General features: G+C 46.0%; 2 protein-coding genes across 2 annotated transcripts; both read left to right on the top strand.

Moving 5' to 3' along the window:
* The first annotated feature begins 7,395 nt into the window (after positions 1-7,395).
* Positions 7,396-11,446, top strand: LOC138846325 (leucine-rich repeat-containing protein 37A3-like). Its single transcript, XM_070061734.1, is given in 3 exon segments — positions 7,396-8,027; positions 9,449-10,332; positions 10,334-11,446. Coding segments are annotated over 2 exon segments (1,362 nt in total). The 5' UTR covers positions 7,396-8,027; positions 9,449-9,886; the 3' UTR covers positions 11,250-11,446.
* Positions 11,446-21,726, top strand: LOC138846312 (leucine-rich repeat-containing protein 37A3-like). The gene is made up of 3 exons (XM_070061706.1): positions 11,446-16,201; positions 20,777-20,848; positions 21,478-21,726. Exons 1-3 carry the CDS (start codon positions 11,895-11,897, stop codon positions 21,560-21,562), a joined length of 4,464 nt encoding a protein of 1,487 aa, XP_069917807.1. The 5' UTR covers positions 11,446-11,894; the 3' UTR covers positions 21,563-21,726.
* The last annotated feature ends 4,542 nt before the right edge of the window (positions 21,727-26,268 follow it).

Below are 26,268 nucleotides of genomic sequence, written 5' to 3'. Positions count from 1 at the left end.
ATAAAGCCACTAACAGCACTCACATGCAGGTCTGTAAATGAATATGTGGCTTCATCTCTTTGGTGTAAAGATCTAGGGGTAGGACAGTTCATTACCTACTAAGTGTATATTGAACTGTTTAACACACAGCTAAACTGTTTGCCAAGTAGCTGCTGCAGTCTGCACTCTCACCAACAATGTTCGAGAGTGGCAGTTGCAACATGTGTTGTCCCAGTCCTCAGGTTTCAACTTTAACAAAAATTTAGAAACTGGATGTTGTGGCACAGCATTAAGATACCACTTGGGGGGCTGGCACCATGGCTCACTTGGCTAATCCTCCGCCTGTGGTACTGGCATCCCATATGGGCGCTGGGTTCTAGTCCCGGCTGCTCCTCTTCCAGTCCAGCTCTCTGCTGTGGCCCGCGAAGGCAGTGGAGGATGGCCCAAGTGCTTGGACCCTGCACCCGCATGGGAGACCAGGAGGAAGCACCTGGCTCCTGGCTTCAGTTTGGCGCAGCTCCGGCCATAGCGGCCATTTGGGGGGTGATTGGGAGGTGAGCCAACGGAAGGAAGACCTTTCTCTCTGTGTCTCTCACTGTCTAACTCTACCTGTCAAATAAATAAATAAATAAGATACCACTTGGGATGCCTACATCCCGTATCAGAGTGCCAAGTTTGAGTCCCAGCTACTCTGCTTCCAGCTAATGTGCACCCTGGGAGGTAGCCGATGGTAACTCGAGTATTCTGGTCTCTGCCACCCATGTAGGAGACCCACACACTGAGACCTATATCCTTGGCATAGTCCTGGCCCAACCCTGGCTGTTATCAGCATTTGGGGAAGTGAACCAGCAGATGGAAGGTCAATCTTTCTCTCTCTCTCTCTTTCTCTCTCTCGTTCTTTCAAATAAGTTAAAAAACAAAACTTTTTTAATGTAGCTTTTCTGCTAGTAGATATATAGTGGAATCTCTATTTTTTTTTAGTATTTAAAAATAGTTACTTGAGAGTCAATCAGTTCTCTCACCAAATGCCCACCATGACCAGCACTGGGCTGAAGCTGGAGTTGAAGGCTGGGAATTCAACCAAGACCTCCCATGTAGGTGGCAGGAACCCCAATTTCTCAAGCCCAAGAAAGGCAGGAGAACTATATTAGCAGGAAGCTGGAATCAGGAACCAGAGAGAAGAATCAAATGCAAGTGCTCAAATGTGGGACTCAGTCATCCTAACGCTGGCACCTTGGGTACACTCACTGCAGTTTAAACTTGCACTACTCTAATGACTGACGATACTGTTGTGCAAGTATCTTTACCAAGTGTCTATTCAAATCTGTTCCCATGTAGTAATTTGATGTTAATCTTAGGGAGGTTTTTTTTTTTTTTTTTTGACAGGCAGAGTGGACAGTGAGAGAGAGAGAAAGAGAGAAAGGTCTTCCTTTGCCGTTGGTTCACCCTCCAATGGCCGCCGAGGCTGGCGTGCTGCAGCCGGCGCACTGTGCTGATCCGAAGGCAGGAGCCAGGTGCTTCTCCTGGTCTCCCATGGGGTGCAGAGCCCAAGCACTTGGGACATCCTCCACTGCACACCCTGGCCAGAGCAGAGAGCTGGCCTGGAAGAGGGGCAACCGGGACAGAATCTGGTGCCCCGACCGGGACTAGAACCCAGTGTGCCGGCGCCGCTAGGTGGAGGATTAGTCTATTGAGTCGCAGCGCTGGCCATGAGTTATCCTTTCACTCTACTAAGTGTACCTTCTGAAGAGTAGAAGTTAATTTTTTAATGTTGCTGAGCCTATAGCAACTTTTTATCTTGTATGGTTTGTCCTTTTATTGTGCCTTTCCTAAAAAAATCATTCAAATAACCCATTGTCTAATCTAAAGTTACAGAGATTTTTTCCTGTTTTCTTGTAGAAACTGTAGAGTTACATTTAGGTCCATGATCCTTTCTAGTTAATTTTCATGCAGAGTTTGAAGTATCTCAAGTTTTGAAGTTTTAAAAAGGATTTCCTTAGAGCCCTATTCTGACATTTTACCATAAACTCACTGCAACTTCCATTGTGACCTCCCCCCTGCCAATTGGACAAGCTAAACAGAAACTATGATAAGGCTAGTCAAGCGGACTCCACAAGATAAGAATGGGGAAAGGCCTCTCATAGCATACCCTGCCCTAATCACTTCTGTCAGATCACCTCCTTGACTAACTTCCCACATCATCAAATCCATTGGTTTCTGCTCTAGCCTCCTCTTCCTCAACCTTGGGCAGCATCTGCCACAGTGGATCCTCCCAGGTCAGTGAGAGGCCTTCCTCTCCAAAGAGTCAAAGCTCTCATCATCAACAAGCTTTCTCAGTTAGCCAAGGCTGTGGTGTTCTAGCTGCTTTTTTCATACTTGACCATCAGTGGACAGGAAAAGTGCTAGCATTTTCTGGAGCCATGTGCAACCAAGGCTATAAAAACCTGAAAGCAATTGTTACACTGGAGTTCATTATTGGAAGTCCTCAGGAGTTTAGACAAAGCAGGCCAGCTCACTTGTGTCATGACTCATAAGTGATGGTCCTTAATGCATTCTTAAAGACTTACTTATTTATTTGAAAGGCAGAAATACAGAGAGAGAGAAAGATCTTCCATCTGCTGGTTCCTAGCTCAAAAGACCACAACAGCCTGGGCTTGGCCAGGCCAAAGTCAGGCGTCGGAACTTATTCTGACTCATGTGGGAGCAGGAGCCCAAGCACTTGGGCCATCCTCTGCTGCTTTCCCAAGTGCATTAGCAGGGAGGTGGATCAGAAGCAGAGCAGCTGGGACTTGAACCCGTGCCTATAAGGGATGCTGACACTGCAGGTGAAGGCTTAACCTGCTACACCACAGCGCTGGCCCCTTTATAGCATATTAATGTGCAATGGTCTTATCTAGTAAGAATAAGCTATACCTCAGGTCATTAGCAATTTCAAAAGATTTTCCAATATTTTTTTAAGATTTTATTTATTTATTTGACAGATAGAGTTATAGACAGTGAGAGAGAGACACAGAGAAAAAAGCCTTCCGATGGTTCACTACCCAAATGGCCACAATGGCCGGAGCTGCACTGATCGAAGCCAGGAGCCAGGTGCTTCTTCCCAGTCTCCCATGCAGGTGCAGGGGCCCAAGGACTTGGGCCATCTTCCACTGCTTTCCCAGGCCACAGCAGAGAGCTGGATCAGAAGCAGAGCAGCTGGGACTAGAACCAGCGCCCATATGGGATGCTGGCACCACAGGTGAAGGATTAACCTACTGTGCCATGGTGCCGGCCCAGATTTGCCAATATTTTTAAAAATAATGATTTGGGGCCCAGCACTGGTGTTGTGGCATAAGGTTAAGTTGTCTGTGATGCTGGCATCCCATATGGGAGTGCCAGTTCAAGTCCCAGCTGCTCCACTTCCCATCCAGCTCCTTGCTAATGAACCTGGGGAAGCAGCACAGGATGACCAAAGTGCTTGCCCCCTGCCACCCAGGAGAGACCTGAATATAGTTCCTGGCTCCTGGATCCTGGCTCCTGACTTCAACCCAGCCCAGCCCCAGCTGCGGTGGCCATTTGGGGCATGAACCAGTGGCTGGAAGATTTATTCACATTGGCCTTAGAAAGATAAATTGAGGTGCATGCTGTAAAACAACTGATTTGAATGCCTCAAAAATCCCAATGCCATGAAACACTGCAAAAAAGGAACAGTTCTAAACTGAAGAAAATTAAAGAGCCATGAAAATAAAATGCAATGCCTGATTTAAAAGTAGCCAAGACATGTTTGGGACAACTGAGAGCACCTGCATGTGGACCACAATAGACGGTGATGTTAATGTTAAAGCTGACTGGGTGATAACAGTGTTGTGGATATGCAGGAGAATGCCTTTGTTCTTAGGAGACGCAGACTTCAGGTTTAGCAAGAAAAGGTCATCGTATGTACAGCTCATTCTCAAATGGTTTGTCCAAGAAGTGCATAGAGACACACACGTGGAAAGTGAATGTGGCAAAATGTTAGCAACAGTTGAATCTAAGTGAAAGAACATGTAAACTCATGACACCAATCTTTCGGATATTTTTGTAGGCTTGAAAATTTTCAAAATACGAAGTTAGGGGTAGAAAGGACTTAACGAAAATTTCCTGTTAGAACTGAAGTCTAGTAAAACACTAGCTTAGCATTCTGAGTGCATTCTTTCTATATGAAGCTTTCTCTGGACCCAAAGAAGTAACATTAGTCATCTGTAACAACTCAACCATTGGTTATTCTATTGGTTAGAAAGAGCCTGGCCCACTAAGTGTATCCAGTGTTAATCTAAACTCTATACATTGTGCCCCCAACCCACAGCCTTCGTGTTTCCATGAAACACAGGTTCTGTTTGCCTAATAAAGTCATCCTTTTGCCTCAGAGAAGGCCCCCAAACAACCCAAGGTGGGAGAGCATCAGTACTGTGCAGGTAGTGGTTTGCAAGTGAATAACTAGAGTGGCTAACTTGTGTTGCACACTCACACGTGTCAGGCACATTTCAAGTGCTGATTCATTTGGTCCTCACATCTCATTAGAGGTAGGTGCTATCAGAATGAGGTGGCTGAGAAACAGAGTCTAAGCCATTTGCCCAAGATCATATTATTAGCAGAGCTAAGATGTGAACCTAATCTGGTGATGGAATTTGTACTCCTAATCACTACATTATACTGCTTAAGTATAATATTGAGGACTCACTCCTATTAAACAGGCTGTTTTTATCTCCCTGAAACAGCCTCCAATAATTCTTTTTTTTTTTTTTTTTGGACAGGCAGAGTGGACATTGAGAGAGAGAGAAAGGTCTTCTTTTTGCCATTGGTTCACCCTCCAATGGCCGCCACTCCCTGGCCACAGCAGAGAGCTGGCCTGCAAGAGGGGCAATTGGGACAGAATCCGGCGCCCGGACTGGGACTAGAACCCGGTGTGCCGGCGCCGCTAGGTGGAGGATTAGCCTATTGAGCTGTGGCTCCGGCTCAATAATTCCTTTTTTTTTTTTGACAGGCAGAGTGGACAGTGAGAGAGAGAGAGACAGAGAGAAAGGTCTTCCTTTGCCGTTGGTTCACAATCCAATGGCCGCCACAGCCGGCGCGCTGTGGCCTGCTCCGAAGGCAGGAGCCAGGTGCTTATCCTGGTCTCCTGTGGGGTGCAGGGCCCAAGGACTTGGGCCATCCTCCACTGCACTCCCTGACCATAGCAGAGAGCTGGCCTGGAAGAGGGGCAACCGGGACAGAATCCGGTGCCCTGACCGGGACTAGAACCCGGTGTGCCGGCGCCGCCAGGTGGAGGATTAGCCTAGTGAGCCGCGGCGCCGGCTCCGGCTCAATAATTCTTAATAAGATAACCAACTAGCTTTGTTAGCGTTTTTGCCAATTTTATTTTAAAAATACTCAAACCTACTAGGGACAGGCCTTGTGGCACAGCAAGGTAACTCACCACGTGTGATGCCGGCACTCCATATTGGAATGTCAGTTTGAATCCCAGCTACTCCACTCGGCTTTTGTGGCCATTTGGAGAGTGAAAAATAATAATAAATAATAACATAAATAAATAAATATTTTTAAAAATAATTCAATCCCCCAAGAAAAGTAAAGAATAGTACAAAAAGTACACCGAGAACCCAGGCACTGCCATACAGGATGTGGGTATCACAAGCAGCATACTTCTCATGTGGACTCAATCATTAGCCTTCCTTCCCTCCTCTGCTCCCTCACTCCCACCCCTCCCCCTTCCTCCTCCTCTCTCTTGCTTCCTCCCTTCCTTCTTTCCTCTGAGCAGTTTCATAGTAGTTCCAGAGATGAAGAAATAATAGACACAGTGGACCACCTATGTGGATAGATGTATATACCATAGGCCATGACCACAGCAAAATACCCGCCACCTCAACTTGTGCTTTTTTTTATCATTCTTCCCTTCCATCCCTCCTTGCGCTCCCCAATCCAATTTCCATGGAACCTTGACCTTCTTACTGTTACTATGGGCTATTATGCATGTTCTACACGTTTATAGAAATGGAACCACAAACAGTATGCACTGTTTTCTAACCAGTTTTTGTCACTCAACATGATTAAGACACTCTTGTTGTTGTGTGTACCAAGAGTTAATTTCCTTTTATTGCTGAATAGCATTTCATTATATGAACCTACCATAGTTTATCTATTCACCTATTTGTGAACACTTAGGTTGTTCCAGTTTGGGGGTATTAGAAATTAAGCTGTTTGCACTTACGCCCCATGTAGGACCTCTGTTAATGAGCTGTACTATGAGAATTAACTGCAAAACTTGTTCTCAAACAGTACTTTTTATGTTGTGGGGTGGGGGGTTGGTGCAAAGTGTTGAAATCTTTACTTAGTATAGAGTTGCTCTTTTGTATATAGTCAATCAAAAGTGAATCTTAATGAAGAATGGGATGGGAGAGGGAGTAGGAGGTAGGACGGGAGTGGGGGTGGGAGGGCAGGTATGGAGGAAAAAACACTATATTCCTAAAGTTGTACCTATGAAATTGGCATTCATTACATAAAAGCTTTAAAAAATAAAACAAATAAAAATTAAACTGTTTACGATGGCAGGCATTTGGTGCAGCCGTTAAGCCACTACCTGGGATACTCCAATCCCACATCAGAATGCCTGGATCCAAGTCCCGGCTCTGCTCCACCCTAGCTTCCTGCTAACATGTACCCTGGAAGGCAGTGGGTGATGCCCCAAGGACTTGAGTTCTTGCTCCTCACATGGAAAACCAAACTAGTTTCTGAGCTCCTGGCTTTGGCCTGGCCCAGCCCTGCATGTCGCAGACATTTGGGGAGTAAACTACCTAATGAAAACATGTGGTCGGCACCGTGGCTCAATAGGCTAATCTTCCGCCTTGCGGCGCTGGCACACTGGGTTCTAGTCCCGGTCGGGGCGCCGGATTCTGTTCCGGTTGCCCCTCTTCCAGGCCAGCTCTCTGGTATGGCCCGGGAGTGCAGTGGAGGATGGCCCAAGTCCTTGGGCCCTGCACCCGCATGGGAGACCAGGAAAAGCACCTGGCTTCTGGCTTTGGATCAGCGCGATGCGCCGGCCACGGCGGCCATTGGAGGGTGAACCAATGGCAAAAGGAAGACCTTTCTCTCTGTCTCTGTCTCTCACTGTCCACTCTGCCTGTCAAAAAGAAAAAAAAAAGAAAAGATGTGTTTGTGTGTGTTTCTCTCTCTTCCTTCCACAGAAACTTTCGAAATGATAAATTTGAAAAAAATATAATGAAAATAGACTGACAGTTTCTTAAAAACACACACCTACCATAAGTTGCAGTCTTTCCATTTCTGGGTATTTAGGGAAGCACCACCTGACACATCCCAGGGCACTCCCTGGCAGGAAACAGGGATCAGAAATGGAGCCAGGCACTCCAGAAGGGGATGTGCTTGTCCCAAGCAGCATCTTCATGGCTGGGCTAAACACCTGCCTGCTCAAATTACTTTCACTCACCCATCAGTGAGCGAGTGTTCCTTTTTCTCCACATCTTTTCCAACAATTACTGCAGTCAGTCATTTTTCTGGGACCAGAGTAGTTTCTAATAGTGAACACTTCCAACAGGGATGGAGAAGAGTACTCCAGAGGTTGGGGGAAGTCCTCCTGTGCACTCCCAACCCACAATGAGACTTGTGAACTGGAAGGAGACACCCCTGAGTCAAACGACAGATCCATGGTGCCCAATGCTCACCCTGTTGACTTTATTTTGGATACACCACACCCACTTCCATGCCTATGCCTCCTTGGGCCACCTCTCCCTCCTTCCTTTATTCTCATATTCAAGACCAACAATTGGCCACCAGGCTCCTACCCAAATGTCCTGGCCACATACCTCAAGAACTCCTTTGCTGGCACCTTGGCTCACCTGTTTGACCCACCCAAGGAACCCCTTTACAGGTAACTTAATTCTCTGTCTCTATTCATAGGATCTTACCCAGCCATATGGCCTGCTGCCTCTGCCAATTTAAACATACTATCGAGGTTGTCTGCAACACCGTCAAGCTTCACTGTGACAATGAATGCCTGCCAAATACGACACATTGCCGTGAGTCGGAACTTCCTGAGGATCTTTTTTTAATATTTATTTGTTTTAAATTTCTTATTTTAAAATTTTAGGGTCAAGTTTAAAGTAACAATGTAATTAATTGCTGAATTTTTATTCATTCATTCAGATTTAAACTCCCTAAATTGCTACACTGCTCCCTTGCTGAAAGTCAGGTTCGCAATCACCGCTATGTAATTTAATAACATAGTTACCGCTATGTAATTTACATATGCACAAAGGATCATGGAAAAGAGGTGGAAGGGGAAGGAAGCAATGTTGGGAACCACACACGTGGTGTTCTGTGCTCTTGGGTGCTTTGCTTTTCAATGATAACTCATTTGCACACAGTCTATAAACTGGTTTTCTATGTGTTGGGCCTCAAGGGCCCTCTGTCTTATAGAACAGGTCTACACTGCTCACCGCGGTTGTTTGTTTTTGCACTTGTATAAAAGAGTACAAGTGATGCTGTTTTATTTGGAGCCGGGGAGTTTCTGGTTCCATAACCAGAAATGGCTGCCTGGCTGCTCTGATGGAGTCGGAAGGCTCCTCCATGCACTTGTAGACTGTCCAACTCTGAACCTGCTCTGAGTCTCACGCTTTTCTATCCACAGAACACTCGGGTAATTTTAAGTATCCTTCTGTAGATGAGGGTTATTACCACTGATGTCGTGACTTCCAAAATGTGACCGCTTTCTTCCTTAGCTTGAATTCGGATCTCAGTCAGGGATCTGAAGCATTAGCACAGTGATAACTGTATACCCATCTACACAGTGTTGCTCACCTTCCAGACCAGTTTCCTACCAATTATATTATTCCCTTCGTCTCAAGAGGTGAGAAGGACAAGCATTGTTAATCTCCCTTTACAAGGGTGGGAAAGAACATACTGAGGTGAGGAGCAAGGCCCCTTGGCTTGACCACCTCTGCCCTCACTCCCCTTACATGCCTATCTCTTGCCATGGACACCTGTGATGGTAGCAAGAACACAGGGCCACAGGGAGGGAGGGAGGGAAGGAGGAAGCCTGTGCTCCCTCAGCATGAGGCAGGACTGTAGAATGATGTGGCTGAGAAGCAGGGGCAGAGCCACAGAAGGGGCAGCTGGGTGGGGCCATTTGTCCTCCAGCCTTATTCTAAGCCTGGAGTGGTTGGTCATTGGAAACCAATGAAATAATACTGATCATAGTTACTGCTTTTTAACACTGCGAACTCTTTGAATGCCACTCTCAAAAATATCTTTTTCTCCTTTGTTGTTGCCATTTCATAGGTTTGAGTTTGGTTTTACTTTTCTCTCTAAAGTCTCAATGGTACCCCAAATATTGGATTTGACTCCTAATTTAATTGATCAGAGTGTAGGGCTGTGGACTGACATAAAGCTGTCCCATCAGTCTTCTGTGCCAAAAAGCAGTCTCTTCTTTTTTTGACAGTTGAAGAAGCATCTATAGGGAACCCAAAGGGGGCATTCATGAAGATATTGCAAGCCCGGAAGAACAACACCAGCAAGCAGCTGACTATTGAGCCAGGGAACCCAGTATCAGAGAGAAACAGTGTGGACTTCCCAGGCCGCATGAGTGAACAGCGGGACCTCAACGATGAAAGTGATGTTATTAGTGCACTGAATTATATATTGCCTTATTTCTCAGAGGAAAATCTACAAAATGTAGAATCAACATTATTACCATTCATTACACTGCTTTTTTCAAATGTGCAAGATAGAGATAAGTCCCTGAGCTACGTGAAAACCCACATAAGAAGGCCCTCTCATCCTTACAGAAATAAGTTGAGAAAGCTCTATTTTCTGGAGAATTTGTTACATGAAGTAATTCAAGAAAAAAATCGATAAGGTTAAGAAGGAAGAAAAGGCCATGCTTATGCAGCCTATCCTGTTAGGTCATCAATTTAACCCTCAAATCCTCCAAAAGAAATCAGAAACTGCCCCGTCACAGGAGAACAGCCTGGCAACCATGCCAAGTGTGGGGTACAGGCTGCAGAGAGTGAAAAAAGTCATCAAGGGGCCAAAGGGCTTACGGGAAAGGCACCTCCAGGAGATGAGGAAGAGCCTCGGGAGGAGACGGGGCACCTGGCCCTTTGCGGAGAGCATTGGGGGAAGAAGGCTTGGGAGAGCAGGCTCCAGGGAGCTGAAGGAGCTTCAAGTGGCTCAGAGGCCCAGGCAGGTGGCCGGAAACTCCTTGCACACGGAGCCGTTGCTCACAAAGGAACGTGAGGCTGCAGCCTCCTCTTTCCTGAAGAAACACATCCTGGGCAGGCCTTCTACCTCCCCTGCAAAATCTCTCTCTGAGATCAACAACAAAGGAGGACTTAACCTACACCATTTTTGTCTTAGAAGATGCCAATGCTAGAGCCAAAAATAAGGTGGCAGGGAAACCAATCTGGCATTCCAGACAGAATTACCGCTTTCATAAAACTTGCTCTCACCTGGTCCTCCGAACCCCCAAGGCCAAACTGAGTCGAAAGTTCAGAAGGAAAAATTCCCTCAACAGGCTGACGGCTGGGAAGAGGCCTCCGTTCCCTGCACTGCGGAGTCTCATAAACTCCCCCTCCGGAGAGGCTTTCTCATCCCCTGGAGGCCTGCATTCTCAGGGGAGTCCTCCTCTGAGAGAACCTTCTATAGAAGACACTAGGGAGGAAAACCATTCCGGAGGGCGTGTTTTCGAAGAAAATGTTTTGACAGAAAACACCACTGCACATGAAGAAACGCTCCCTGGCGACAAAATGCACACAGATCCTTCAGCTACAGATTCTGCTGGGACCGAGTTCGACCTAATGCCGACTGTGGACCAAACCAAGGAAACACAGTGGGAATACCCCAGCGAGGGCACTGAAGCCCCCACCACGCCCGCAGGCTTCACCTACCCCGTGATGCTGTCCCAGGGGCAACAGTTTGAAATTCAGCTGAATCAGCAGCTACAGTCCCTTATCCCCAACACGGACATGAAAAAGCTCATTTCTCACGTCATCCGCACTCTGAAAATGGACTGCTCTGAGGCCCAGGTGCAACTGCCCTGTGCCAAGCTCATCTCCAAAACAGGCATCCTGATGAAGCTCCTCAGTGAGCAGCAGGAAGAAAAGATAGCCAAGGAAGAATGGGATGCAGAGCAGTGGAGGACCGAGACCTATATCAATGAGAGTACAGAAGCCCCGAGTGGACAGAAAGAGCAGGAGTCGAGTAAGGTGAGGACAGGAGACCTGCACTTTCCCATCACTTAGGAGACCCCACGCGGGAAGACCAGGGGCTCCCAGTCCAGATCCCTTGGCTCTCTGAGCCCTGGTCTTCCCACTCCTTGAATGTCCCACCTGAATCGCCTGACTCGCTCACACCCATGGCAGACCCTGGCGGCTTTGATGACCTGGGGTCTTCTGCTCCCTCCCGGGTGCTGACCTCGCCTCAAGAGTCCACTGTGAGTTTGCTTCCTTTTTCTGGAACTGCCCCCAGAGCCAGAACAGCTTGCTGTTCCGTACCAGTATTTCGATAGGCTGACTCGACAACAGAGGCTACCAGAGGCCATTCCCGTGCTAGACGGGGATCAGGATCAGCCCCCGGCTCTGCCTCCTCGACTGGAACGAAATGCTCACCAGTCATTGGAAGCATTCGTTCTGCCTCTAGACAGTCAGAGTTCACAAGGAAACAAGTTGATTGTTTCACCCCTGACCCCCAAGAAAGATCTAGCTCGGCGTCGACGGCTTCCTAAGGTTGGTGTTGGAACTCCAGACAAAGCAGCCAAGCTTCAGGGTCAAAATCAAGTTTTGCCGGCTGACTATGGGGTCTATCCTGGTGGTTTTCCTACAGAATCCCAGGAGAACCCAGGAGAACCTGCACAGCCCTCTGAGCAGGCTGAACCATCTCAATTCCTGATGGAAGGCCAGACTCAAAATCCAGAGACTCAGGAGCCCATCCAATCCTCCTCTGCACAGCAAGAAGAACAAGTTCCGCCTCCACAGCCCGTTGAACCAGATGAACTTTCTTCACCCCAGCAAGAGGGCCCAGGTGCAGACCTGCAGCAGCCCGAGGAAGAAGCATCTCCGTTGCAGCAGGAGGCCCCCGCTCAGAATCCATTTGCTACTGCAGAAGTAGCAGGTCAGGCATCAGTGTATCACGATCCTAACACTCCATCCTCACCTCAGATTGTAGCTCTCCAAGCAAACTTCCCCAGCGTCACACTGAAACCTGCAGACACGGAGCTGACAGAAGCCTCAGGGGCAGGTGAGGAAGTTCAGTCTACTCCAAGCACGGAGCAGGCTCCAGCTCAGCCTCTGGGGCATCCTGAGGGAGTGGGACTCCCCTCAGCCCAACAAGAGGCCCCAGTGCAGACTCCGGAATACCCTGGGAGGGTGGAATCTTGGACTCAAGAGGGTCTAGCTCAGACCTCAGATCTCCCTGAGGAGACTGGACCTTTCTCTACCCAAAACGATGCCACAGCTCAGCCCTCAGAGTATGCTGAGGAAGTCAGCCCATCTGTAGGCCAGCAGGGGGCCCCAGCTCAGCCTCCAGGCCTGCCTGTGAACACTGACTATTCCTCCAGCAATCAGGAGCAGCCTGCTCAGCCTTCTGAGTCTCCAGAGATCGAACCTTCTAGAAGCCAACTGGAAGCCCCGGAGAAGCCTTCGGCACTCCCTGTGGAAGTCAAATCTCCAGTACAGCAAGATCCCCGAGCTCAAGCGCTAGAATCTCCTGAAGAGACTATCATAGCTCAGACTCCACAGATTCAGAAGGGGACGGACTGGTCTCCAGATCAGAATCAAGTTCACCGTTATAACCTGCCCAATGTTACCATCAAGCCTGCAGATGTGGCGCTGACCATAACTCCGGAGCCCACCATGGAGCGGGACTCTTCTCCAGCGCAGCAGGAGGGCTCTGCTCAGACTCCAGGCCCTCCTGTGGAGACAGAACCCTATATTAGTGATCAGGAGCAGCCCACTCAGTATGTTGAGTCTTCTGTAGAGAACAAACCCTCTCCAGCCCAGCAGGAGACCCCATATCAAACTCTGGGCCCTTCCCTGGAGACAGAAGCTTCTCCAGCCCAGCAGGAACCCCCAGAGCTGACTCCGGTCCCTTCTGCAGAGACGGAACCTTCCCCATTCCAGCAGGCACCCAGAGCTCACACTGCACGCCCTTCCGTGGAGGCAGAACCTTCTCCCCGTGAACAGGAGCAGATAGCTCAGTATGCGGAGGCTCTGGTGGAGACTCAGCCTCCTCCAGGCCCTCCTGTGGAGACAGAGCCTTCTCTCAGAGAACAGCAGCAGATTGCTCAGTACGCGGAGGCCCTGGTGGAGACTCAAGCTCCTCCAGGCCAGCTGGAGGCCCTAGCTCTGACTCCAGTCCCTCCTATGGAGACCGAACCTTATATCAGTGAGCAGGAGCAACCAAGGCGGCCCTCTGAGTCTTCTGAGGAGGTTGAATCTTCTGGAAAGAAGACAGAAGTCCCAGCCCAGCCTCCAAGTCATCACACAGTGACCATTTTACCTCCCGGTCACCATCAAGTTCAGCAGTACGACTTGCCCAATGTGACTACTAAACCTCCAGACCTGCAGCTGACCCTAACACCAAAACCTGCAGCAGAAGTGGAAACATTTCCAGTCAGCCACGAGGTCACAACAACTCAGGCCTCAGTCCCAGCTCTGCCTCCAACGCCTCTTGAAGAGGTTGAACCACTGCCAATTCAATCTCCAGAAGTTATGCAGGATGAGAAACCCTCTATGACCCAGCAGGAGGAAACAGCTGAAATTTTACAGGCCCCCGAAGAGGCTGCACCTTCTCCAATCCATCAGGAAGCCCAAGCTCATGACTCAGTGTTCCCTACGGAGCATGAGCCTTTGAAAGACCAGGAGGCAGACACAGCTCAGCAGCCAAAGCCCCCAGAAGAGGATGAGCACTCCCCACTTCCAGGGGTCCCAGCTCAGCCTGAACAACTGAAGGAACCTTCACCAAGCCAGCAGGGGATTTCCGTTCCACCTCTAGAGCGCCCCGTGAGTGCTTACCAATTACCACTCCAACAGGGAAACACAAACCAGCCTTCAGATATCTTCCCAGAGATGAGTGATGCTATTCCAATGAATATGACATTTTCACCTCATATTCCAGAAGAAATACTCAGAACTCAGCATTTAAGGATGTCTAAAACCAAACCAAAACATGTGGATATTGACCTTACCAGAACCCTAAAGCCCACTCCAGAAGTTTATCCTTACTGGAGTCAGCAGGAAGGACCTGCCCAGCCTACAGTTCCCACCAAGCAAGTTGAATTTTCTCCAACCCAGCTTGGGCCTCCTCTTGCCAAGCCTCCAGCACTGCCTGAAAAGATGGAACTTTCTCCAGCTGAGCCTCTAGAGCCCCTCAAGAATGCAGAACAAGCTCCAGTGCAAAATGTAGCCCCAGCCAAGCCACAAGACTTCCCTGACACTCAATCATCTGTAACACAGCAGGAGCTTCAAACTCAGCAACCAAACCTGACCAAAGTCACAGGTCAACCTTTGGATGTGGAACTCACCATAACTACACAACCTGGAATGGAAGGCGGACTTTCTCCAATCATGCAGGAGGCCCCAGTTCAGCTTCCAGGGCCATCTAAGGAAGGTATAGCTCAACCCCCAGGATATCAGGGGGTGACAGTTCCAACACCAGCTCAGGATCAAGCTCCGTTTCCAAAATCACCCCGCATCACATTTCAACCTTTTGATCTGGCACTTACAATAACTCCACAGCCCATTACAGAGGCTGAACTTGCCACAAATGTGCAGGAGACTCCACCTAAAGAATCTGTAGCTCAGCCACCAGTGCATCATGAGGGTCAAAATCAACCTCCACTATCACCCAGTGTCACAAATCAACCTTTAGACCTGGCACTTACCATTACTACAGAACCTACTACAGAGGCTGAGCATCCTGCAGACCTGAGCAAGACTACAGCTCCATCTCCAAACCTGACTCCAGTCACAACTCAACATCTGGACCTGGGACTTACCATAACTCCAGAAACCAGCAGTATGGTGACTGAACCCTCTACAGACATGCAGGAGACCTCCAGTCAACCTCCCATGGAGGGTGTAACCCAATCTCCAATACATCAAGAGGTGACAGTTCCAACACTGGGTCATAATCAAGCTCAATATCCAACATTGCCTCACATCACAGTTCAGCCTTTGGACACAGTGCTTACCATAAATGCAAAGCGTACCAGGAAGGCTGAACATTCTACAGCCCTGAAGAAGACTAAAGTACCTCCCGTGCTCCATGAGGAGGTACTTTCACAACCAGACCAGGTTCAGGCTCAGCATCCAACCCTGACAGAAGTCACAGTTCAACCTTTTGATGTAGAACTTACCCTAACTCCAGAATCCGTTGTGGAGGGTGAACCACTCCCAACCATGCAGGAGACTTCAGGGCAGCCTCCAGGGCCACATAATGAAGTGGTCTGTCAGCCTCCAGTTTATTATGAGAATGTAGTTCCAAAACCAAGTCAAGATCAAACTCCGCATCCAATGTCACCCAGTGCCACAGCTGAACCTTCGAAGTTAGAGTCAACCATAACTCAGGTACCCACTACACAGGATGAACATTCTACAGCCTCCAAGTCTATATCTCCTCCTCCTTATCCAATGTACCCTGAGGTGACATTTTCACCTCCAGTCCAGATTCAGACTCAGTATACAAACCTGCCTCAAGTCACAGTCAAGCCTCTGGACCTGGAAATTACCCAAACTCCACAACGTACTACAGAGGCTACACCTTCTACTACCATGCAAATGACCCTAACTCAGTCTACAGAGCCACTAAAGGAGCTTGTAACTCAGTCCCCAGGGGACAATGAGATGACAGTTCCAACAGCAGGTCAGCATCAAGCTCAGCACCCAACATCACCCAGTGTCATAGCTCAGCCTTCCAAGATGGAGCTTACCAGAACTCTGGTACCCACTGCAAAAGCTGGCCATTCTCCATCCCTGAAGAAGACTACAGATCTGCATCCAGGCCAGGTTCAGACTCAGCACTCAACCCTAACTGAAGTCACAGATCAACCCCTGAATGCGGCTGCCACCATAAATGTCTGTGAGCTCTGCACCTGCAAAGATGAGACACTTTCGTGCACTGGCCTCAGCCCAGTGCAGAAGCTTCACAGAGTTCCTGTACCAGAGCCCAACAGCTACAACGGCACCTTCAGCATATTGTAAGAATCTCCCTTCCTCATGGTTCCCTACAGCCTGCCTGTCTCAGCAGCTTTTCCCCAAGAGCCTCCTGAGCCCTCCTCAAGTCCCCACCTTATGTTGACTGTGTGTGTGTGTGTGTGTTTTGGCAGGCAGTTAGACAGAGAAAGAGAGAAAGGTCTTCCTTTTGCCATTGGTTCACCCCCCAAGTGGCCACTTTGCTTGTGAGCTTTCCTGATCCTCCTTCTCTTCTTCTCTCTGTCCCTTCTACAGTCTCATGTGATTGCCCTTACTCCTTTTCCTGATTCTTTATTTATTGACATTTGCCATATTATTACCTCATTGCTTTACTCCCACTCTTCAACACAGCCCTCATCCCAACATATTAGAGATGATACAACAGGTTTAAGGATAGATTCTGGAGCCAGGTTGCCTGGCTTTGAACACAGGTCTCCCAGTGATTAGCTTTGTGACTTTCGACAAGTTATTTAGCTTGGATTCCATCTCTTCATCTATAAAACTGGATTATGGCCGTGATCAGTTCACTAGACCGTTGTGTATTTAGATGAGTGGATGCATACAATACATCACTTCCAAGCATATGTGAATGTAAACTCGTAATAAATACCATTATTGCTGAGCCCCTCAGTTGTAGCCTGACCTTACCTTTGTTCCTCTATACATAGTAGCCATTTTGTGCCATTCCAGGGTGTCATAGGAACCACAGATAGAGCACAGTTATTCTAAAACTTTACCTGAGGTTTACAACATGGCCATTATTTGTAAAATCAAGAAAAAAAAGGGGGGGGAGTCTGTTTTAGGCAAAGATTTGTCTGATGGAATGATCAAGATTTAGACTGTCTGGCTACAAGAGATGGACTTAGGAAGCAATGAAAGATATGCAAACAAACTTGAATATTGGCTGAGGGGTTTCAAAGTTCATAATGAGATATGGAGTGTCATTAAAAGCTTGTGAGTAAGAGAAAGATGATTTAAAATGGGGGGTATTTTAATCTACTATTTTCTTTTTAAAGGTTTTTATTTATTTACTCGAGAAGCAGTGCAACAGAGAAAGAGGTCTCATTCGCTTATTCATTCTCTAAATGCATGCAATGGCAGAGAGTGGGGAGGCCAGTGCCGGGAGCACAGAACTCAAACCATGCATGTGTATACAAAGGCTGTTGATTTTTGTGCATTGATTTTATATCCTGCTACTTTGCCAAACTCTTCTATGAGTTCCAATAGTCTCTTAGTAGAGTTCTTTAGATCCCCTAAATAAAGAATCATATCATCTGCAAAGAGGGATAGTTTGAGTTCTTCCTTCCCAATTTGTGTCCCTTTAATTTCTTTTTCTTGTCTAATAGCTCTGGCTAAAACTTCCAGAACTATGTTGAATAGCAGTGGTGAGAGTGGGCATCCCTGTCTGGTACCAGATCTCAGTGGAAATGCTTCCAACTTTTCCCCATTCAATAGGATGTTGGCTGTGGGCTTTTCATAAATTGCTTTGATTGTATTGAGGAATGTTCCTTCCATACCCAGTTTGTTTAGAGTTTTCATCATGAAAGGGTGTTGAATTTTATCAAATGCCTTCTCGGCATCTATTGAGCTAATCATATGGTTTTTCTTCTGCAGTCTGTTAATGTGGTGTATCACATTGATTGTTTTGCACACATTGAACCATCCCTGCATACCAGGGATAAATCCCACTTGGTCTGGGTGGATGATCTTTCTGATGTGTTGGTGCATTCTATTGGCCAGAATTTTATTGAGGGTTTTTGCATCTATGTTCATCAGGGATATTGGTCTGTAATTCTCTTTCAATGCTGCATCTTTTTCTGGCTTAGGGATTAAGGTGATGCTGGCTTCATAGAAAGAATTTGGGAGGATTCCCTCTTTTTTGATTGTTCTGAATAGTTTGAAAAGATTTGGAGTTAGTTCTTCTTTAAATGTCTGGTAGAATTCAGCAGTGAATCCATCTGGTCCTAGGCTTTTCTTTGCTGGGAGGGCCTTTATTACTGTTTCAATTTCTGTCCCAGTTGTGGGTCTGTTTAGGTTTTCGATGTCTTCCCGGTTCAATTTAGGTAGGTTGCATGTGTCCAGGAATCTATCCATTTCTGATAGGTTTCCCTGTTTGCTGGCATACAATTCCTTGTAGTAATTTCTGATGATTCTTTTTATTTCTGTGGTGTCTGTTGTTACGTTTCCTTTTTCATCTCTGACTTTATTGATTTGGGTCCTTTTTTAGTTAGTTGGGCCAATGGGGTGTCAATTTTGTTTATTTTTTCAAAAACCAGCTCCTCGGTTGGCTGATTTTTTTTGTCATTTTTTTTTTTTACTCAATCGTATTGACTTCTTCTCTGATTTTAATTATTTCTCTTCTCCTACTAGATTTGGGTCTGGTTTACTACAGTTTTTCTAGATCCTTGAGGTGAATTGAAAGCTCATTTATTTGGTGCCTTCCATTTTCTTGATATAGGCACCTATTGCTATAAACTTTCCTCTTAACACTGCTTTTGCTGTATCCCATAAGTTTTGGTATGTTGTACTGTTTTCCTCATTTACTTCCAGGAAGTTTTTGATTTCTTCTATGACCCAGTGTTCATTCAGGAGCATGTTGTTCAATCCCCTTGTGTTTGCATATGCTCTAGGGATTCCTGAGTTGCTAATTTCCAACTTAGTTCCCTTATAGTCTGAGAAGCTACATCGTATGATTCTAATTCTTTTGAATTTGCTGAGACTTCCTTTAAGGCCTACTATGTGGTTGATCCTAGAGGAGGTTCCATGCACTGCTGAGAAGAATGTAAATTCTTTAAGTGTAGCATGAAAAGTTCGGTAAATATCTATTAGATCCATTTGGGCTATAGTGTTGTTTAAATCTACTGTCTCCTTGTTGATCTTCTGTCTGGTTGATCTGTCTATTTCTGAGAGTAGAGTATTGAAGTCCCCCAGTACTATTGTATTGGAGTCTAAGTCTCCCTTTAAGTCCCTTAACAAACCTTTTAAATAAACCGGTGCCTGCAATTAGGTGCATATACATTGATAATAGTTACATCTTCCTGTTGAATTGATCCCTTAATCATTATATAGTGCCCCTCTTTATCTCTCTTAACAGTTTTTGTGTTGAAGTTTATGTTGTCCGATATTAAGATGGCTACAGCTGCTCTTTTTTCATTTCTGTTGGCATGGTATATCTATTTCCAGCCTTTCACTTTCGGTCTGTGTGCATCTTTGTTGGAAAGATGTGTTTCTTGTAAGCAGCAAATAGATGGGTTTTGTTCCTTAACCCAATCAGCCAATCTGTGTCTTTTAACTGGACAGTTGAGGCCATTAACGTTCAATGTGACTATTGATAAGTAGTAACTTTGCCCTGCCATTTCCCAAAGATATTTTCTAATATATGCTTTGAACTTCCTGTGATCTTTTGCTGTGAGGTTTCCTTCCTTTACCTTCTTACATATTGATGACCGTGTTTCCGTGTTTCTGTGTGTAACACATCTTTAAGCACCTTTTGCAGGGCTGGACAAGTGGCAACAAATTCTTTCAATTTCTGTTTGCTATGAAAGGTCTTTATTTTACCTTCATTCACAAATGAGAGCTTTGTAGGATATAGTATTCTGGGCTGGCAGTTTTTCTCTCTTAGTACCTGGGCTATGTCTTGCCATTCCCTTCTAGCCTGTAGGGTTTCTGATGAGAAGTCTGCTGTAAGTCTGATTGGAGATCCTCTGAGAGTAATCTGACGTTTCTCTCTTGCACATTTTAGAATCTTTTCTTTATGTTTCACTGTGGTGAGTTTGATTACAACGTGTCGTGGTGAGGATCTCTTTTGGTCATGGTTACTGGGGGTTCTATGAGCTTCCTGTACTAGGATGTCTCTGTCCTTCTCCAAGCCCAGGAAGTCCTCTGCTAGTATCTCACTAAAAAGGCCTTCTAATCCTTTCTCCCTCTCCATTCCTTCAGGAATTCCTAGAACCCAAATGTTGGGATTTTTTTTTTTTTACTAGTATCCTGTAGATTCCTAACAATATTTTTTAGATTTCTGATTTCCTCTTCTTTTCTTTGGTTTGACTGTATGCTTTCCTGTGTTCTGTCTTCTAAGCCCTGAGGTTGCTATTATGCATGTCCAAAATGGCATCTGTTCACTGTCTTGCTCGCCTTTGAGAGGTGAGCGGAGAGAGTGAAACTCCTGTCCGTACTGGTCCCTTTTATTATTTTCCTCTCTCCTGTAGTTAGCCTGGTGAACTTTCGCCTACGGGGCTTCAAGCCTCGTTCCCTCTAGGCTCCTTCTACTTTCCTGCCGGTTGTCTCAAGCTATTGAGGTTCGGTTCACTTCACGATCCAGCACTGGTGGGTAGATTCTGCTGCTGGTGTCCCGAGCTGTGGACTCCCACGCCCTCCACCGTGAATCACTAGTTCTGGAAGAGTTTCCTCTGCTGTTTCTTCCACAACTCTTCCTTGAACCTGCAGTATCTCCACTTTTATTAAACTGTCTCTTCCCGGACTATCAGTGTGCTCCCTTCCTATTCATCAAATGTAAATTTTATTATCCCCACTGACTATATAGGTAATAGCTAATCAAGGCAATGTTTTCCTTTTCCTAGAGATTTATCCTGCAACAAAATGGAGTCTATCGAAAGACGTGCATTTGAGTCACTCCCTTTTTTGCAGTCTATGTAAGTTGCAATTTCATCATATTTGGAATTTGAGTAAATCTTCCCTGTAAACCACCTTGCTGTTCACCTTGAAATAGGGTGAAGCTTCTACTTTACATTTGTAGTAGAAGGTTACTAAAATTCTGTAACAGGTCCTTTTCATCTCTAGCACAGATGCTATCAGATACAAAGGTCAGAGTGAATCCCACAGAGCAGGGCTTCTCAACCAACTCAATTTTGTATTCAGGTAACATTTTGCAGCCCTGCACATGCTGCTGGCACCTAGTGGGCCAAGGCCAGCCTGCTGTTAAGCCACCTACTATATACAGGACAAACCTCCACAAGAAAGGCATTATCGAGCCCAAAATGTCAATAGCATTCAAGTTGTGAAACTCTGTTCCAGAGAAGTAAAGATCACGCAGTACAAGTATGTCATGTAATATGAAAATGATATGATGAAATTTAATGTAAAAGTGCAAGTATAATTTAGAAGCCAAATCTTCCAGTACAAGTAAATTCTTTAGTGTGTAGATAAAATGTGGAAGTGTTGTTTCATCTATAAAAATTAGAATCCCTCCTGAAAGAGGAGTATTCTTCAAATATATCCTTTTTTCTTCTTCATTCTCTTTGACTTCTGTCTTTTTTTGTAGAAATCTTGGTTGCAATTTACTGACAGAACTGAGCTTTGGGACATTTCAGGCGTGGCATGGAATGCAGTTTTTGCACAATGTGTAAGTGAAATAGATGATGAATACATATTTAAAAACCATTTGTGTATAAAAATGGTATATAGTTATGCTTATCTGGGTATTAAGTCCTGTATATAAACTCTGCAAAGAAGGTCTTCATTTCAATTTTTTTTTTCAAAAATCTAACACAAAGTACTCTGGGAGAAACAGGTTCTGGTGCTTTCTCAGGGTTACCTGCTTTTAAATCCTAATGCAAAAATAATTCCTGGGACCCAGCCAAAGGGCATGTCTCTCCGCATCACCCAGATCATGAGCTTTTTCCAAAATGTATTTAACTCTCAATTTATAAATTATCTGTGGATACTAAGAACCTTTATACTTTAGTATAAAAAAAAATAAGAAAATACACTGCTCTAACATAATCCCACATGTTCTGTCCTGACTAAACTGCAACAGAAAGTGAGTTTTATTCCCTTTCAGCTCAATAATTCTGTGATGTTCAATGGCCAGAGGGAATTTTAGATTCAAGATAAAGATTCTCCACTCAACCTGACGTTGAAAGACTATCCACCTGTTCTGTAGTTCAGAATCCCAGTCATAACCATTCTGGTTATGAGGGAAGGTTTTAGGATGTGTGGAGGATGGACCAACAGTGCCTGCAGATCTTGGGGAAGAACACTGAAAGTCTGTTTTTCCTACACCCATACACTGGGGAGCTGGTTCCTGAGGCTCCTACACCAAGTGGTTTTGGTAGAATCAGTAAAAATGGCCTCAACATATATCATTCCATTAGATTCCCTCCTAAGGGGCCTCTTAAGTTTTCTGTAGACAACACAGGGAGAAAATCTGTGGAATCACAGCATATGAAAAGTAATGAATTCATTTAAGAACATTCACTGAGTGCCAGGCCCACCGAGTGCCAGGTGCTATATTAAGTGCTGGGGGTACAAATTGGAACAGGACAGAAGCTTTGTCTCCAGAGACTTTCATGCCAGCAGGGGGAAGTTGGGAAAATGAGTGACAGCCATGCTAGCATCTGTGCAGCAAGGCCAGAGAGATGAGCTGGAAAAGTAGGAGCAGAGCTAGGGATGGCGCACAGTACACAAGGCACCAGTTCATTTATCTCAAGATTCTGTGTCCATCTTAAGCCAAAGGAAAAAAAAGCATTTGCTTCATGGTGATGCAAAAACCAGAGCTAGCTGGTATTGGAAACTAATTCTCTTATCATGTGATCTGAACATATCTAACTCGTGGTTACTTCAAAAATTGGCACAATGGCTGTAATACACCAAGTGTGTGTTGGGAGCTGGTCTCCTTTATTTGGGGACATATTCTTTTATTAGACAAAGCTAATCTGCTTCAAGGAAACTTTCGCTATCCCCGTTGCCCCAGGAAGACACCAGTGATCTTATGACCAAAGATGAGGGTTTTTAAAGTGAAAACAATGCTGTTCACTGCATTACAGAGTCCAGAAAAGAGTGCCAGCTGAGCTGGATTCATCATGAACTGGAGCCTAAGCTTCAAGGCTTTATGCTTGCACGTGCCCCTTCCAAGGTCCTGGGAGGGGCTGGAGCAATTTTTATATTCATAATTCTGCATGTTTCATTATAAGGGATTCCCCAAATTAGGTTAAGCTCACGCTCAGCAAAATCTGCATTCACCGTTACTTTGCACGTACTACATGCAGCCCAGTAAACATTCTTCTGAATGAAGCCTCTGTGTAAACAGCAGTGTGGTAGGATCAGTCTATTGTGAATCTGAAATCCACCTCAAAGACATGCCAAGAGCTTACCAGTGACATAACTCTCTTCAAATAGTAATAATCATTAAATCTTTCAGCTGAAATCAGAAATAAATTACAGAAAATCAGCAGTAATTGATAATTCTAAACATTAAGTATACATTTTTTCTTCTGCTTCATGCATGTACATTAAATGTTTTCTTTAAAGAAATATTTAGTTGAAAATCAGAGTTACACAGAGAGAGGAGAGGCAGAGAGAGCAAGATCTTCCATCCAATGGTTCACTCCTCAATTGGCCGCTACAGCTGGAGCTGTGGTGATCCAAAGCCAGGAGCCAGGAGCTTCTTCCTGGTCTCCCAAGCAGGTGCAGGGGCCCAAGGACTTGGGCCACTGCTTTCCCAGGCCACAGCAGAGAACTGGATGGGAAGTGGAGCAGCTGGGACTAGAACCGGCACCCATATGGGATGCCAGTGCTTCATGCCAGGGCGTTAACCCACTGTGCCACAGCACCGGCCCCTTGTACATTAAGTCTTAACCCAATGGCTTATTTTTAAAAATTGTTTTAGTCACTTCATTGGTTCTCACAATAAAACTCAGGTCTGCCCTTTGGGGTGTTTTGTAAGGGTTCAAAGGTTTCCACATTGTCACTTCCAGCAACTTTTCTTCTCATAATCTTCTCATCTGCACCATATTCTCATCTGTGTAACAAGAGATCTTCTTTTCTCTTAAGGTACTTCTTCCTCTGCCCCATATGTTTCTAAGTATTCTCTTCATTGCCTTTACTTTTTCTTCTTTAAGATTTATTCATTTATTTGAAAGTCAGAGATGGGGCTGGCACTGTGGCACAGCAGGTTAATGCCCTGGCCTGAAGCGCTGGCATCCCATATGGGCGCCAGTTCGAGACCTGGCTGTTCCACTTCTGATCCAGCTCTCTGCTATGGCCTGGGAAGATGGCCCTAGTCCTTGGGACCCTGCACCTCTCTCTCTCTTTCTCTCTCCCTCTCCTCTCTCTGTGTAACTCTGACTTTCAAATAGAAAGAGAGAGAGAGAGAGGAGAGGAGAGGAGAGGAGAGAAGGAAAGATAGTTACAGAGAGGTGGGGGAGGGGGTCATCTTCCATCCACTGGTTTACTCCCCAAATGGCCAATATGACCAGAGCTGAGCTAGCTGATCCAAGGCCAGGAGCCGGGAGCTTATTCCAGGTCTCCCACATGGGTGCAGGGGCCCAAAGACTTGGGTCATCTTCCACTGATTTTCCAGGCCATAGAGAGAGCTGAATTGGAAGTGGAGCAATGGGGACTCAAACTGACATCCCATGTGTGATGCCGGCACTGCAGGCAGTGGCTTTACTCGCTATGCCACAGCGCCAGCCCCTGCCATACACATCTTTAATTCCTCCTTTTATTAGGTCATTACGTTTTAGGCACTATACTAAGTACTTACACAAGCGAGATAACATGAAGAATGCACAGTAATGCTTGGCAAATGGTACATGATTACACACGTTGCTTCCATCTTCCCAACAACTCTTGCCATTTAGAAACGATGACCCCTATTGTGTAGGTGAGGGAGGTTAAACTGAGATACTAGCAGAGAACTTCCCAGGCTTGGAGAAGGACAGAGACATGCTAGTACAGGAAGCTCATAGAACCCCCAGTAACCATGACCAAAAGAGATCCTCATCACGACACGTTGTAATCAAACTCACCACAGTGAAACATAAAGAAAAGATTCTAAAATGTGCAAGAGAGAAACGTCAGATTACTCTCAGAGGATCTCTAATTAGTTCACACTGTTAATGTGTGATACAACTATTTAGGAACTTTACAAGAAATTTTCTGTGCAGTTCTTTGTTCCCTGGTGAACAAGAGCTGAAGGAGGGCAACTTGACCTTTTTGTGCATTGTAACTTTTTTAAAAGATTTATTTGTTTATTTGAAAGTCAGAGTTACACACAGAGAGAAGGAGAATCAGAGAGAGAGAGAGAGAGAGAGAGAGCGAGAGAGAGAGAGAGAGAGACCTTCCATCCGATGGTTCACTCCCCAGTTGGCTGCAATGGCAGGAGCTGTGCAGATCTGAAGCCAGGAGCCAGGAGCTTCTTCCGGGTCTCCCACGCAGGTGCAGGGGCCCAAGGACTTGGGCCATCTTCTACTGCTTTCTCAGGCCATAGCAGAGAGCTGGATGGGAAGTAGAGCAGCCGGGACTAGAACCGGCACCCATATGAGATGCCGGCACCACAGGCAGAGGATTAACCTAGTGAGCCACGGCGCCGGCCCCTAGAACAATATTTCTCACACTTTGACTCTGATTTGGCTTGTGCTGCCACATTTTACTCCCACAAGCGTTATCAAAAAGGCAGTGGAGTAGGATTCAATAGACCGCCATTTATCAAGTGAGGGAATGGGGCCAGAAATGGAAGCGATCTTCAGTGCGGAATCCATGTGATCCTCAAAGCATAATGGTTCACGGTAAAGAGCGTCTGTAGAGTCCTCCACCTAGAGCTGTTGAGACAGTTCCTGCTCAGTCTCTGCACTGCCCATGCACAACCCTAGTGAAGAAGTGAATGCTCTGCAATGGGAGGAAGAGGTGGGAGAGTAGAGTGGCCTCGCAGTGTGACTTCACTGGAGACACATGCAAGGCCCCTACGTCAGCTACAGAAGGGCTGCCCCATGAAAAGGAAAGGCTGAGCCATTTGGTACAAGGCCATGGGTGCTGCTAAGGAAGAGGGAAGCAGTGGAGAACGACAAACTTGGCCAAATTGTCTGTGCTGCTTAATGTTCTACCATCATTCTTCACAGCTTGGGGAAAGGGTGCCAAGGGGAGATGCAGAGGCCAAGGAGCCTTCTTGCACAAGGCTCCCTCGTGATCTCACAGAACAAAGAACAAAGAACAAAACAGATGATGGTCAAAGTCCAGTCTGAGAAACCCTGCTTCACCAAGCACGTGATACATTTTTCATCTAGCATCCTTAGTGACTATTAAAGAATTTTATGAGTTGAACAAGTTCATGATG

This window comes from Oryctolagus cuniculus, chromosome 17, assembly GCF_964237555.1.
Source record: "Oryctolagus cuniculus chromosome 17, mOryCun1.1, whole genome shotgun sequence".
Taxonomy (NCBI): Eukaryota; Metazoa; Chordata; class Mammalia; order Lagomorpha; family Leporidae; genus Oryctolagus; species Oryctolagus cuniculus.
This window is presented reverse-complemented; position numbering and strand designations above follow the sequence as displayed.

Bases quoted from the DNA above. Each gene is read 5' to 3' on its own strand.
- LOC138846312 (XM_070061706.1), top strand. From the start codon at position 11,895: ATGGAAGGCCAGACTCAAAATCCAGAGACTCAGGAGCCCATCCAATCC. The intron at 16,202-20,776 runs GTAAGAATCTCC...TCCTTTTCCTAG, and splicing joins AACGGCACCTTCAGCATATT to AGATTTATCCTGCAACAAAA. The intron at 20,849-21,477 runs GTAAGTTGCAAT...CTTTTTTTGTAG, and splicing joins CTCCCTTTTTTGCAGTCTAT to AAATCTTGGTTGCAATTTAC.